Source organism: Poecilia formosa, unplaced genomic scaffold (assembly GCF_000485575.1).
Source record: "Poecilia formosa unplaced genomic scaffold, Poecilia_formosa-5.1.2 Scaffold485, whole genome shotgun sequence".
Taxonomy (NCBI): Eukaryota; Metazoa; Chordata; class Actinopteri; order Cyprinodontiformes; family Poeciliidae; genus Poecilia; species Poecilia formosa.
Window position 1 is genome coordinate 131739 of NW_006800424.1, and position 14910 is coordinate 146648.

General features: G+C 39.9%; 1 protein-coding gene and 2 long non-coding RNA genes across 4 annotated transcripts in view; 1 reads left to right on the forward strand and 2 right to left on the reverse strand.

Moving 5' to 3' along the window:
• Positions 1 to 1798: 1798 nt before the first annotated feature.
• On the reverse strand, positions 1799 to 6072 carry LOC103156528 (uncharacterized). The gene is made up of 2 exons (XR_478153.2): positions 5403 to 6072; positions 1799 to 1976 (listed from the first exon to the last, which is right to left on the reverse strand). It is a non-coding gene; the product is annotated as an uncharacterized LOC103156528 (long non-coding RNA).
• A 122-nt stretch (positions 6073 to 6194) lies between these two features.
• trappc11 (trafficking protein particle complex subunit 11) overlaps positions 6195 to 14910 on the forward strand; it is a 27470-nt gene continuing 18754 nt past the window's right edge. Inside the window, exons 1-10 of one of the 2 annotated variants that reach the window (XM_007578617.2) lie at positions 6195 to 6490; positions 7606 to 7831; positions 8648 to 8817; positions 8957 to 9027; positions 9243 to 9357; positions 9440 to 9539; positions 10016 to 10089; positions 10234 to 10330; positions 10468 to 10601; positions 13904 to 14045. In XM_007578617.2, coding sequence (XP_007578679.1) covers positions 7628 to 7831; positions 8648 to 8817; positions 8957 to 9027; positions 9243 to 9357; positions 9440 to 9539; positions 10016 to 10089; positions 10234 to 10330; positions 10468 to 10601; positions 13904 to 14045 — 1107 coding nt within the window. In that variant the 5' untranslated portion in view covers positions 6195 to 6490; positions 7606 to 7627. Of the gene's footprint in view, positions 6491 to 6528; positions 6750 to 7605; positions 7832 to 8647; positions 8818 to 8956; positions 9028 to 9242; positions 9358 to 9439; positions 9540 to 10015; positions 10090 to 10233; positions 10331 to 10467; positions 10602 to 13903; positions 14046 to 14910 lie in introns of those variants that run through there. The other variant, XM_016664424.1, reaches the window with a different exon arrangement.
• LOC107833955 (uncharacterized) overlaps positions 10765 to 14910 on the reverse strand; it is a 12001-nt gene continuing 7855 nt past the window's right edge. Inside the window, exon 3 of the long non-coding RNA XR_001659722.1 lies at positions 10765 to 10923. This is a non-coding gene — a long non-coding RNA (uncharacterized LOC107833955). The remainder of the gene's footprint in view (positions 10924 to 14910) is intronic.

Genomic DNA, 14910 nt, shown 5'->3' on the forward strand with positions numbered 1-14910 from the left:
TTTTTACAGTGTCATCTAAATACACTCTAACTTAAAAGTTACAAATCTTTTCCTTAAATTACCTTTTTACTTTGACTTTACTTGAAATAATTAAGTTCAATACCATATTTGTATCCCACATCTGACACCATGACTCAAACTTACCAGGGACAGATTCCCTGGTAAGCGACCGTGGCTCTGTGGGTAGGGTCGTCATGTATGTTTGATTCCAGCTTCCTGCTGCCACATGTCGATGTGCCCCTGGGCATGGCACTTAACCCCAAATTGCCCACCGATCTGCGTATCACAGATCTTGCACATTTATACACATGTATAAATGTGTGAGGGTTTCTGAGTGCTAATAAGGCACGTGCAGAGGGGGGGCATAAAGGGGCTTGAGCACCTGTCCCTTTTGCTCCATGCCCCCAAGTGCTCTTTCGGTCCAATTTTTATTTTTTATTTTTGTATTATTTCCTAAGCCCAAAAATAAAATTATTTGGTTTTTTGTTGGGGTTCTTTTTTGTATTTTTCAAGAAAAACAACATAATAAGCCCCCTGGTCACCTTGTTACCTTTGACCTTTTGCCCATGACACAATTGCCTCTTGCACAGTGAGATAAGGCGGCTAACTGTGGAGCTAAACGTAGCGAACGTTCCAGATTACACAGCAGTTTTTGGTGAATTAAAAAAGTTTTTGGTGAATAAAGTGGAGTAGACTTGCTACTTGTCAGATGACGGAAAACGTTGAACGTTGTATTGTTTCTACTTAAGCACGGAGTAGCGGTTTAAGCAGAGAGGTAATGAAATTCAACAGACACTGACAGGCCTCTCTGCATCTGCCTTCCGATTTCCCATTTAGTGCACAAAACGAAAAGGGAAAAAACGGATAACGAGCGCTCAATTGTGATTTTCATTTTATTTTTAACCAGTGGTCTCACCCGGAAGTTCTCTCTGTCCCGCACACTTTGTTTTTGTAAACTCGTCCAAAGCGGCATGCATTTAATTTAATCATGATACCTTCACACAGAAAACCTTATACGATGACTTTGTTTTGTATATGAAGCTGGTAGCTTCTAAATGCAGCTTCCGATTCTGTAAATGGCTAAAGGGCTAGTCCGCCCAATTTTTACCAACCTTTAATCTGCTCTGGTTTAAAAAGACGCTCAAACCGCGACTAGAGCATTCTCCGGTCATTCAAACCATATAGTTTTTTAAGTTTTTCATTTCTGAATAGCATTAGCATACCAGTTATAATCCGGTATGCATGAACAAGCATGCAGAAAAGGTTGATTATCCAAAAAAATACAATAAAAATTTATCTATTTCTACCAGGTAGGAAATGTGCCAATTAGTATATTAAAAGCTTAACTAAATAAATGTTTGCACCGAAGAGGATTTGGGAAAGAAAAAAGGTCATCATTCTGACTGTAATCTCAGAATTCGGACTTTAATCTAAAAAAATAATTTTGCACATCGGTTGGTGTTAGAAAAATGTTATAAGCCCCTTATCCTCTTCTGTGGTTTAACAGCTCACAATATTTTTTTTTCACATTTTTATAAGTGAAGTATGACTGTCCAATTAGAAATGAAAACTTTTGTCCCCTTCATGAGACCATTTACTTATAACTTATTAGACTCAACTGACTAAACATAATGAACATAATAAACATAAACTTTTGAGTTGATTCTTTCCATTATTTCTTAGCACTGGATTTATAAGCAAGAAACATTAAAATAATTATTTCAGATTTAATTTGTATCAACCTTTATGTAATCAGAGCTTTAAACTCAAATCTTACAAAATAAACAGGGACAAAATGTTTTCATAAAAATGTATTTATTACAATAACATACAAGCAGATATTCAGCCAATGTTTGGGGAATCATGACAAAATATTCCTATAATTTATGTATATGTAGGAAGAGGATCACTGGGAGATTCTGGGAAGCTGGATCCAAACCTGGAGCTGAGGCCTCTCCTCCTCAAGAGCCCCCTGCCTGAAACAATAAAAAATAAATATTAAAAAAAAGTTCACGCTGCACGTAAGAAGCAAACTGGAGGGAAGAATATATTTCACACACACACACACACACACACACAAAAATCCTGAGCCTGACACTTATAGTGGTGATAGAAATGAACTATAACCGTTGCTATTGCCACAGTTTAATAAAAAGTGTCTTTGAATAATGGAAACAATTGCTTCTAACAATACAATTAACAATACAATTAGCTAAACACTCAAACTTAAATAAGACTTCAGTACATTTCAACTTAAAATGTAAAATGTCTGTGCCCTAAAGGTTTGCCTTACAGGCAAAAATCCCTCAACATTAGATAAGAGTCCTTTCAGTCTATGTTTTTGCAAGTAATTTAGAACATGCAACATTACCAACTAAATCTGTTTCTCAGCCTTTTTTGGGCCAGCGTCCCCATCCCATATCCAGGTCCCTCTCTGCCCCCCACCAAAGAATTTGTAGGCTACTTTGCACTGACTATTATTTTATTATTAATATTACTATCACTATTGCAGATGTTTTGATTTTTATGCTTGTTTCTGTATTTATCATCAAAATAATTTCCCAGAGAACAAAAAACCCATGGGAATAGAAATTATTTTCACAGGCGTCTACGAAAAATGCAATGAACATTCAACTTAAAATCGGTAGGCCTAACAGCAGCCAGAGTGGAAAAAATATTCTTGTTCTGTGCCATTTTCTAGTTGTTAAATATTCCACAAAATGACCAGAAAAAAGATGTTCAACATGCCAGTTTAAACTTTGATTTATTTGCAAAACGACTGAGCTCTGCAACATTAAAACATAGATAGAACTGTAACTACATTAATCATAACTCTTCTGTTCTTCAGTGTTTCTGTCGATTTCTGGTGGTGCAGCTCTGTGCTGCCTTCAGGAGAATGGGACATCAGAGTATCATCCATAAAATTTCACCCACATGGCATTTATTGTGCAAACCAGAGCTTTCAGTGGAAAAACAAAAGTTCCAGGTCCTTTTAATGCCTCACAAATATGAGACAGAAACATGGATTATATCTTTATATAGACCTGTCTATTGATTTATAAATCAATAGACATAACCTATAGGTTATAAATCAATAACCTATAGGTTAATAGTTTTACTGGACAGAAATTACAAAGAACAAATCTGGTTCTTAATCAAATCCTAATGAGTCAAACTGAAAGTGTCATGGAGTCATCAACCTCATGACATTAACACTGACATGAAAAATAATATTGAAGAAATAAATATATCAAATCTAATTAAAAACATAAATAAGTGATAAGTTATTTACTGTTATGGTCTGTAAGATATATTTATTCTCAGTACTAAATATGGTCTCAACAAACCCATGGCACTTCAACAATATTATTTTACCTTTTATCTGGAAATAGTGTCTGTTTATTCTTGCCATACAGTCCACTGTATTTGACCATCACTAATCTTCACTCATCACTTGCTGCGCCGCCTAATCATCATGTGTTGATTTTTCACTGTTCAGCGTCGGATTCTCTGTTTTTAATTATTAATTCGTTCGTCGCTCTGTTTTACGTCCCGCTTCTCCTGTTTCAGAGTTTTGCGCAATGTGCGCGTCGTTTTTTTCCCCTTCTTTTGTTTTTTTTAACCCCCTAAGGTGCAAGGCGTATCGATGGGGAAAAGGCAGACTGACATAAACCTTTTAAAACAACGGAAACAATTTCGGTATTATGATTATTGAAATTTAAAAGTGCTGTGTTGTTCCATCACCCCCGTTTCATACCGGACCACTTACAGCTCTGGTGTTAACGCTATAAAATGAACGCTCTCTATCGTGGTATCACCATGGAGGGATTTCTTTATTTAAATGGGTTCATTTTTCAGAGCGATACAAAGTGAGGGTATCGTGATTTTAGTAATTACATGTTTATAAGAGTTATTTTCTGTTGTCCTTCCATGGAAGCGGGCAGCTTTCAAACGGAAATAAAACACTTTTTAATATAAGTTGCTGCTTTGACATAATCACAGAACTGCCAAAACATATGTACAAAAATCCTAAATAAAACATAAAATATTAGAAAATCAGAGAGCAGACAAAGTGAATCACAGCAACGTCCTCAGCCGGTGCAACGCTGAACTGATGCTGTGAAGCTACTAGCAGGAGCTGCGCCAAAAGCTACAAACACTGAAAAGAAGAAGAGCTGCCATGGATACAGTTGCAGCAAAGCATGATTTAATGTTACAAAATACAGTTTTAGAAAGTTGCTCAAAGTCTAAACTGGTATTGTTGTGATTGTAAGGTGCAAATGCCCCCCAAGGAAATCCCAGCACCCCCCTTTTGCAAAAATTTCCGCCAGCTTCCCGTTGTTCTGTCAGATAGCCATGCGTTGTCAGATCGTCATACGCGTATGACAAGCTGACGACTCCTCTCAATATCGCGGACCTCCTGCAGAATGCGCATGCGTGCGCATGCGCTCTTACCATATGTATGCTATTCTGACATGTATGGCTATCTGATAGAACACCGTCTTGTCCCCTTTCCTCTAGCCATGCCCAGCGCCACTTGTTTTTAATTCCTTTCTCAAGTAAACGTGTTTTTTTACCGGATGAGACAAACTCCATCTTCTTTCATATCGCATTTGATTTAACCGCCGAACCGAACGCATGCGCTTCTTTTCTACAAACCATTTTACAGGTCAAGAACACAGGAGCTAGAATTCTGATTGGCAGACATCTTTGTCTATTATCTACAGTTGAGGCGGGCCGTTTTGAAAAGCCGGAAGTCTGGCCCCCAGATGGAGCTCTTTAACCCCGGAGACTACAGTCTGGTTGAGGCGGACCATGAAGATGGGTTGAGATGGACCGTTTGGTCAAAAGCCGGAAATCCGGCCGGAGCTCTTTAAGACCTGAGAAGATGCTAACATCTTCAGAAGCGTCGAACTCTCCAGAGAAGAATATTCAATTTGTATACACGTATCACACGGTACACATACAAACACATTAAACTCTTCATATCACAATTTGAGCCGCTACNCCGGCCGGAGCTCTTTAAGACCTGAGAAGATGCTAACATCTTCAGAAGCGTCGAACTCTCCTGAGAAGAATATTCAATTTGTATACACGTATCACACGGTACACATACAAACACATTAAACTCTTCATATCACAATTTGAGCCGCTACTAACCGATAACAGGCAGCGGAAAACAACAGAGTGACTTGCAGAGATCAGGCCGCGGTTAGCGGGGTAAACACACTCTACCCGGCCTCTGAGCCTGGAGCCGCCTGGCTCGGTTAGCGGAGCTACGCTGCTCCGAAAACTCTGGAGTATATTTCAAAGAAACTGCATGAACTAAGTGCGTAAATGAAGCTATGAGGGCTACTTTCTAGCCTAAAAACATCTCAAAACAACTTTTGTGACAAACTTACCTCTGTTTATCGCTGCTGGTGGCGCAGTGCAATGGTGGCCATCTTGCTGGTCCAGAGACGAGACTTGTATGGCTGCAAGTAGGTGTGGAAAGCCACTATGGCTGCAGGTATGTGTGGAAAGCCACTCCTCCGTGCTCTGGCCTTTCAAAATAAAAAACTAAACTAAGAACTCAGGCCAACCATTTTTCTCGGTGACCAGATGTCCAGTATTATTTGTTTCTCACAGGAGCATTACTTAAACTGACTTATGGCTGGCAGAAAATACTATAGTGAAATAGCCTGAAACCTGAAAGGAACAAGCTTGTCTGCCTGCAGCCAGCACAATGTGTGTGATACGGCCCCTGTGTAAGCCGGACAGAGAGAACTTCCGGGAGAGACCACTTGTCAAAAATGAAATAATGAAAATCGAAATTATCTCGTTATTAGTTCGTTATCCGTCTTTTCCATTTTCGTTTTGTGAACTAAATGGGAAATCGGATAACGAGAAAAAAAAATCCGATTTCCGATTTTGGTTTTCTAAACGGAAAACGAAAAAACGAGTCTATTTCCGTTTTCTCATCTTTCATTTCAAACGAAAAAACGAACTGCCTGAAAATACACGGACCAACAAGGCTAGAAGAATTTAAATTCTAAAATTAAATAATTGCTATTTTAGCATAAAGCTTGGATATTTGTGCAAAGCAGCGATAAGACAGCTGTCCTTATTTTTTTAAATATATTTTTTCTAAACTTGTACAATTTGTCCCTTTTATTTTGAGAAGTTGAACCGGAAGTAATAATTGACCGAAGGTGGCTAACTAGCTCCGGAGTTTGTTGTTGTTGTCGCTGCCGGCTAGAATAGCTGGTATTTTCAGTTTGGTTGAGGTTGACAGGTTAGTGATGAGCTGTGCGCTGATGAGCAAAAGAGGAAGTAACCGATAGCAGAACCGGACAGCTTCCGGTTAGAAGTGCGTTGAAGCTCAGTGGCCTCGCCCAGCATTAGCTAGCTAGCTTCTAGCTAGCTCCTAGCTTCTCTGTTTCAGTCCATGAAGTGCAGCCTGAGCCTGCTGCGCTGCTGTCAGCAAGTCGCCTAAAGAGATGTCACTGAGGTATTCTACTTCAAACCTTCTTGATCACGTTTAGGATAAGGATTTTTTGTCTTATACAGAATGACCAAACGCTGCGTGTTAGCCTAGTCCGGTTATCTTCTTAGTTCCGCTTTCGCCTTAAGATTTGCGCTTCTGCACGATTGGATTATCTGTATTATCTAAAATCCACACTGGCAGCCTCTCTGTGGAGGTCCTGCAGGTTTCCATATCGCTGTCACATGAATTGTTGTAACCCGGGCTGGGCTTCAGGCTGAACCAGGTAAACAGACCTGTCACTGTTAGCCTCTCAATCCTCAATCTCAATCCTTGTTAACAGGTCTTGTGACCTGTTAACAAACTCTGCTTATGCTGCTGTTCTATTGGACTTTTCTTCTGTCTACTATATTCCGATATTTCATTGATTTAACTCCATCCAATATTGCTTTTGAGTCAAAAATGTTTGTTTTTGTGTTATTAACCAAACTGTTGGAAAATTAGGATGCAAAATTGTAAATAACTCATTTTAAAGTGAATGAATCTAAAAAGTGTTTATTCCCTTGAAACGTTTTTGCAACGATCTGTGTTCATTTTTACCTGCCTGTTTACTGTTAGAATAAATGACGCGTAATTAACTTGTAACAGTTCCCTTATTTAGTCAATCTTGCATTAGTTCATGCAGGATATATTTTTTATCCATATCTATTAAAATCACATTGAAGAATATTCTAAGTTGGCACATACTCATGTCATAACAGTAGATATTTTCAATATAGTTGAAAATGTTCTGTTTGCTTTATGAAGAAACCAGTTATTACATCAAGCATGGGTTTGTTGGATCAAAATATAAGATTGATAAAAAGATGTAATGGATGATACTTTGATTATGTGTATGTTATTATCTGAAATTCTCAAAAGTTCATCCAGTAATAACAAATAAAAAAGATTGTAACTAGTGGTGCACTGATTGTATTTTTCTTTTGTTTTGTCTGAAATTCTGTTAAATATTGTAAGAAAGTTGCTGAGTGGGGTGACTATTGCTAGTTAGCAAACAGACATGCAGACATGACCTGGTGGGTGGTCAGAATCCTAAAGACTGAGTGTCAGCTTCCCTGTAATGACGTGTTGCTCCTCATCAGGTCTGTCTGCTGAACCATCGTGATGGCAGGATCCCAGTGGGAGCTTCCCCCAGAGCTATGCTGCCGGCCCATGGCTTTCGTAGCGCTAACCGGTCTGGATGTAGTGTACAATGCGGTGCATCGCGCCATCTGGGATGCTTTCTGTGCCAACCGGCGCGCTGACAGAGTCCCCATCTCTTTCAAGGTTCTCCCAGGAGATCATGAGTATCCGAAATGCCGCACTAAGGTGAGCAGGAGCTTCAGAGATGTGTTTAGTGAAATACAGAGGAGCCAACCTTTCTGACCTCTGATCAGGAAGCTTTTAATCAAGGTTAGATTAGTGACATGCTTTCAGGAAGATAGATTTAAGCAGATATGTTTAATGGTGGCAGCATGTTGGAGTAGCTCTCTTATGTTAGTTCTGATTAGTTCTTTTTCTAGAATTTGTTCATCGATCTTTGGGTGGAGAAGTCGCTGTTTGTACAATTATTCCCTCTGGTTCTGGACGTTGTGCAGCTGGAAGGAATTTTGCTGTTAGTCTTTTACTTTTCAGTGGTTGCTATGATGAGCAACCTTGGCAACAAACTACTGTTTTTACAACTTGGAGTAGCTGAACAGCATCTCAAAAACTCAAATAGTACCTGATCTATACCAACTGATGGAGTCATCCAGGATATGTTAATGTGAAATATGGTCTGCTACACAGATATTTAGCTGTTAACATGTTAGCAACAATCAGTCAGAAACCTCTTCATATATGTTGCAAGACTGACTACTACTGTAGATCTTTCCTTCCCACAACTTCACCATCAATAATGACTCTAAAATACTTGGATAAAAACGAGTTACGGCAACATTCAATTTACCTTTGGGTAATAAAGAATTTCTGAATTGAATTGGCTCGAACATCTCAATATAACTACATTTCTATATATGATCTTTCTACATCACTAGCAGTACTTTAACACCCACTGAATACTGCACCAATGTTTAAAAACGGCCAAAAAAAAAGTAATTATATATATTTTTCTTTTTAGTTTAATATTTTGTCTTGTGTGCCCAGCGAACGTCGTATGAGTGGTACATCCCAAAAGGCATCGTGAAGACTGGCTGGATGAACAAACACCTGAACCTGGTCCCTGCCCTGGTGGTTCTGTTCTATGAGCTGGACTGGGACGACCCGCAGTGGAAGGAGAAGCAGTCGGAATGCGCGACTAAAGTGGAAATTGTCAGGTGGGGAGGCGTGGTTATTAATGTGCTCAGGTTACAGTACCACTGTCTGATCCACGCCAACATGCAGTATGAATTAGCTTAGCTGTGTGGCTAGCAAAGTGGGTTTTAACCGAACTGGAACTGGTTCTGTTTGCTATAGGACCAGTCTGCAGGGCAGAAACACCAAAGTGGCGGTGGTTTTAATCCAAAAGAAAACTCCTCTGCCTCCAGGTAAAACACAACGTCTCTCAAAAGTAATCACACCCTTTGAAGTTTTTTCACTTTTTTTTATCGGTGCATGTATTGATTGGGATCTCATGTAGAAACCCAGCAGAATGTAGTGCATGGTTGGGAAGTGGATGTACTGTGTATGTGTGAAGCTGATTCCCTTTGTATTTTCCCAGCATTCCATGTGGTTCCTGTCTGAATCATGCGTGTGTTGACAGGAGAGGACCTGGTGGCGTCAGAGAGAGCCTCAGCTCTCTGTAGCTCCTGCGACCTGTCTGGGAAGAGCCTGTTTGTCCTGCCTCACACCGACCACCTGGTGGGCTACATTATAAGGTACAGGAAGCGCCTGCAGCTGGGTGGGTCTGATTGGCTCGAGTGTGAGCTCAGCTTCCTGTCTGTTGGTGTCACCTCTAAGGTTGGAAAATGCCTTCTATGAGCACGCTCAGACCTACTACTACACAGAGATCCGTCGGGTCAAATCCCATAAGGAGTTCCTCAACAAGACCACCCACCAGGTAGACCTGGCTCCTGACTCCCCGCTCTGACATGTTACAACCGTAGACCTGCCAAGGAGAGGGGGGAGGGTTGTTAGTTTTCAGGTCTGAAGAAAATAAAAGTAGGGAAAAATATTGATGTTTCCAAACTTTATTCCTTTTGTTATCAAAATGCTGTATCCTTCTCTACATCTTTCATTCCTTCCCTTCTTTCCTTACAGTTTTCAGTAAAGTCAGCCTACTGTACAGATATCTGCCATTTTTCATAGTGAACAGTATTTAATGCTTTAAAACGAACATGAATTGCTTGAACTGGTCTAATGTGGACAAACCCAGGACAAACTGTCACAGTAATGTAGTAGACAGAAAATGAAACATGTTTTCTTTTTGTTTTTTAAATCAGTAAAGTGAACCGTGTTGAGTGTGTTATCATGCACATATAATGCTCCTCTCTCCCCTGGTGTGTGTGTGTTTCCTCCTGGCATTGCTCATGGCAGCTGCTGTTTGTTAGACATCAGTTTAAAATGGCTTTCCTCAGTGAACTGAAGCAGGACACCCAGAACGCTCTCAAGTAAGTTTAATTCATGACATTTAAACCCTTTTAAATGAAGGGGGAAACAAGACTTATCTAAGTTAATCATGAAACACTGCTGTGACCTAGAGCTGCTGAGAACACAGCTCTAGTTCTAGGACCCTTTTATCTCTGTGGCTGCAGGTACTACAGAGCTGCTTACAGTTTAGTGCATGAGCTCAGAGCACATGAGACCAACATGCTGGAGATCAAGACCATGGCAGGATTCATCAACTACAAGGTCAAGGACCACTTCCTCTGAGTCCAGATGTATCAATAGACTTGGTGGATTGGTTCAGTTTGATGACTGGTTTCATGTTTCCTTGTGCGTGCGTGCGTGCGTGTGTGTGTGTGTGTGTGTGTGTATAACCTCTGCAGATCTGCCGCCTGTGTTTCCAGCACAACACTCCTCTGGACGCCATAGCTCAGTTCAGGAAGCACATCGACCTGTGTAAGAAGAAGATTGGCTGTGCTGAGCTGGCCTTCGAGCACTCTGCATGGATGTCAAAACAGTGAGATGCACACGCTGCACTTAAACACATCACCATGAAAGCTAAGGCACCATCAGGAGAGGGAAACCTGTACACTGTAGTTAGGAGTGTTAGTTCGATAATTGGGGCCTGCCCATAGCAATGCATAGGGAGAGCACTGCCTCCATGCATTGCATGGCAGGCACCTATTGTTCTACACCCAATAGAATGTCTCTTTATTATAGCTTATTTATTATTCTTCCATTACCGTTAATGCGGCTCGTACCGCTGCATGCCCACCCACAAAAATGGTATCAAAACGTGCGGCTCGATCCCGGCATTGGAGCTATTACTTTTAGTGGGACTCAGTTCATGTATATACCTATGATGTACTTGACAATACTTTAAAATATGTATGTTAGACCAGCATGGATCTATTTATCAGGACAAATCTAAAATGCTGGGACTAAAGTGATGTGCACACTTTGGCAGGCCCCTTAAAATTTCTGCAGGAATTTTCTAGTTTTTTCTTTCTTCTATATTTATTATTCTTCCATCACCGTTAATGCGGCTCGTACCGCTGCGTGTACCCCCACAAAAGTGGTATCAAATCATGTGGCTCGATGCCGAGAAGGGAGCTATTATTTTTATTGGGGATCGGAGTTACGATGGCGACGTAAAAAGCGAAAAACGAGCGAAATTTCCAACTGCCGAAACGCAGAGTGTAACTGCCACCAACTGCCGCTTTTTTAGAGTGAGAAACGGAGTGGATTTTTGACCCCAAAGTAATTTTGAAATCGCTCTCATGGGTGCAAAAATTGCTCTATTGGTATGAAAGTCAGTCATGACATTGATATGCATGCCTGCTCCCGTAAAATGTTTTCAAAATTTCTCTAGGGCTGACGGTTTTTTTCTCAAAATCATGTGACAGGGTAACCTCAGGCACTCCACCATTCATTTTCAGACTTTTCTGAAAAATTTCTGAGCTCAGCGCACACCATTTTTCTCTCACCACTGCAATTACTTTGAATAAGCTACAGATATGAATCATGGTACTAAATGAGACGACAAATAGCCCTCTAATATGCTTCAAACGGTTTTTGGATCAGCCTTACGGATCATGAACGGGAAGCAGTCGTTCGGACTGCTTTTTTCATTAAAACTCACTGGGTGTCTCATAAAGTTAGATAAAGTCTCTCACACACACAGCAGTTGGCAGAGGTTTAATCGCTATAGCAACAGAATACAGAGATAGACAGAGCTGCTGGTTTGGACTACAAAGACTCTGTAGTCCTAAACATAGCGGAACACTTTAATACAGAGGGCAGAGCAGAAGGTTAGAACTACAACATGGTGGAACACTCAGTTATTACAGAGGAGGCCTCAGCTGGCAGTTAGAACTACCTCCTGTTTTTGGCATTATACAGGTGGATTAACCAAACCACTGTTACACATTGGATTAGTGTGGTTATGAAAATGAAGTTTACTGAAAGTTTCAAAATAAAACTCTGAAAATTCCACTCACGAAAGTGCACTGCCATAGGCAGATTGATAATATCAATCTTTTTTTATGTCTTTTTTCTCAGGATAGTGAACATTAGCATTTCATGGGTGTCTCAAAGATAGAAATCCTTCCCCAGCTTTCTGTCTCTCACACACACAGCAGTCGGCTGAGGATTCATCGCTATAGCAACAGAATACACAGAAAGGCAGAGCTGCTGGTTTGGACTACAAACCAGCAGCCATAACTGCCATAACTGTAGTTCTATCTATGGCCAAGACTCAGTTAAAACAGAGGCCTGAGCAGCATGTCAGAACTACAACATGGTGGAACTGTCTGCTACTATAGAGGAGGAGTTGGCTGGTATGCTTTGAGCATTATATAACTGATTTAACCTGATCACTATTACACATGGAATTAGTGTGGCCATTTCAAATTAAGCTTATTGAACATTTTCAAAATAAAAGCCTTGACAATTTTTACATCATGTAATTGCTCTTTTTTGTGTTAGATAACTGGTTTAACCAAACCACTGTTACACATGGGATTAGTGTTTCCATTTCAAATGAAGCTTACTGAAAGTTTCAAAATAAAAGCCTGCATACTCCCCTCATGTCAGTGCACCGCCACAGGCGGTGCAATAATATTAAGCTTTTTTTATGTTTGTTTTCTCAGGATAGTGAACTGCCTTGCACAGCAAGGCAGTTTATTAACATTAGCACAAACATTAGCATTTCACTGCCACCCACTAGTGCACTTCCTTGCACGCATTAGCATTTTACCTAAAATTACCTTTTAGTTAATTTTCTAACTTATTTGCCAAGTTTAGTATACTGAATGGAGTAAGTCAATAACAGACAACATGCTAGTGATGCCCCACATACGACTGATAGTCTTCATGCTAACATTAGCAATTTGGCATATTTTAGTTCATGCATTAATTTTAACATACTGAATGGTACAAGTACAGCTTAGTCCACATGCTTCTGACTCTCCACAGGTTATTGACTACATTGAAGCTTTCTTTAGCATTAATGCTAATTTTAGCATCAGAAAGCTGGGTCCAAACCGACGGGCAAACTTTGGCAGGCCCCTTAAAATTTCTGCAGGAATTTTCTAGTTAATAACAGTGTAATATATCACGCTTTTGCACATCTCAGGATGTATTCGCCCCATTTTAGAATCTGGCAACAACATGACTGTTTCCTGCAAGCTTAGAACTATATCTGGAAAATAGGTCGTTGAAGTGTTTTTCATGTGCAAATGGGAGTGGATGTACACAGTGAACAATAGTTGCTTTTTTATTTATCATATGATTAATGGATTTCTTGCTTATTGCAACAAGCTTAGTGCCTGAGGCACCAGGTGACTCAGTGTTGGTGCAAGTGCAAGAGCCTAAAACAAGCTCCTAATATATCCTGCTAAAAAGTCTCTTCTAAGTTAGTTTACTCTTATTTCAAGTGTACTAAGATATTTGCAGTAGAAATTAGACCAAAAATACTTGGTAAGATTTTGTGTTTTTGCAGTGTGTCATACATATTCTAATAGGAAAATATACAACTTGTGTATTTCTGTCTTAGATGCGTATTGGAAAGCCCTGCTTGATTCTATGTGTGTGTGTGCGTGTGTGTGTGTGTGTGTGTGTGTGTGTGTGTGTGTGTGTGTGTGTGAGAGCATTAATGAGGTCAGAAAGGTGCTGTGGGAGAGTGAACCACTGGCTGATATCAGAGTCAAAGACCTGATGAGGGCTGAAGCCAGACGGTGCTGTAAACATGTGCAGACGGTGCTGTAAACATGTGCAGGCTGTGCATCAGGCCTCAGACAGCGTTTTGTTCTCCACCAGGTTCCAGTCTTTTGGCGAGTTGTTCGATGAGGCCATAAAATTGGGACTGACCGCCATCCAGACTCAGAACCCGGGTTTCTACTACCAGCAGGCCGCTTGTTACAGCCAGGACAGGAAGCAGATGGCCCAGCAGTTCTGTCAGGTCAGACATATAACGCTCTGTACACACCTAGCTGGGTGTTTTCAAATACAAATATATCCTCCACATCATTTTAAAAAAATAACATCGTGCTCACCAGATTGATTTCTGAAAGTTTTCATTCTCATGAACCCGCACAAATCCATTCCTGAGCGTTGTTATAAACATGCCACACCTATAGGGGGCAGTGTAGCTCATAACTACAACCTGTCAGCCAATCAGAATGCTTCAAAACCATAGACATAAATATGTAGATGCCTCATAAAGTGGGTCGGCCGTTGCTGCGATACAACAGCGTCCGCCATATTGAATGTGGAATATGTGCCAGTAAGCTAATACAAGTAAATGGACCGAACTTCACAAAGTGCCGTTCTACAAAGTATTTTAAATTAATTCCTGTCATTGACACAATTTCTCACACACACATTAATATATTTGGCAATCTAAGAAATGACTAAAGACAGAGTTTCTAACTTTTGATGTAATTATTTAATTGTTTTGGGGCATTTCTGAATAAAGAGCACAATGTTTTTATTTGATAGAAATTAATCTGATAATTTTTATATTGGCATTAATGAGCACACACTTTTACAGCATTTAATTAAAGAACATATTTCCATAATTCCACAATTGAATGTACATTTAACGTTTCAAGACAAGAAACAAATTATCTTGTATTTATTCATCCATCCATTTTCCTTCACCCTTGTCCCTCAGTGGGGTCGTGAGTCTTGTATTTATTTTTATACATTATTGAGAAATGACTTGATTTATAAATCAGTCATTGTCAACCATTAAACTACATATTTTTCTTACTTTTTTCCAGAGAAAAAATATTTATTACAGTATGTCAACTCTGCTATTGACA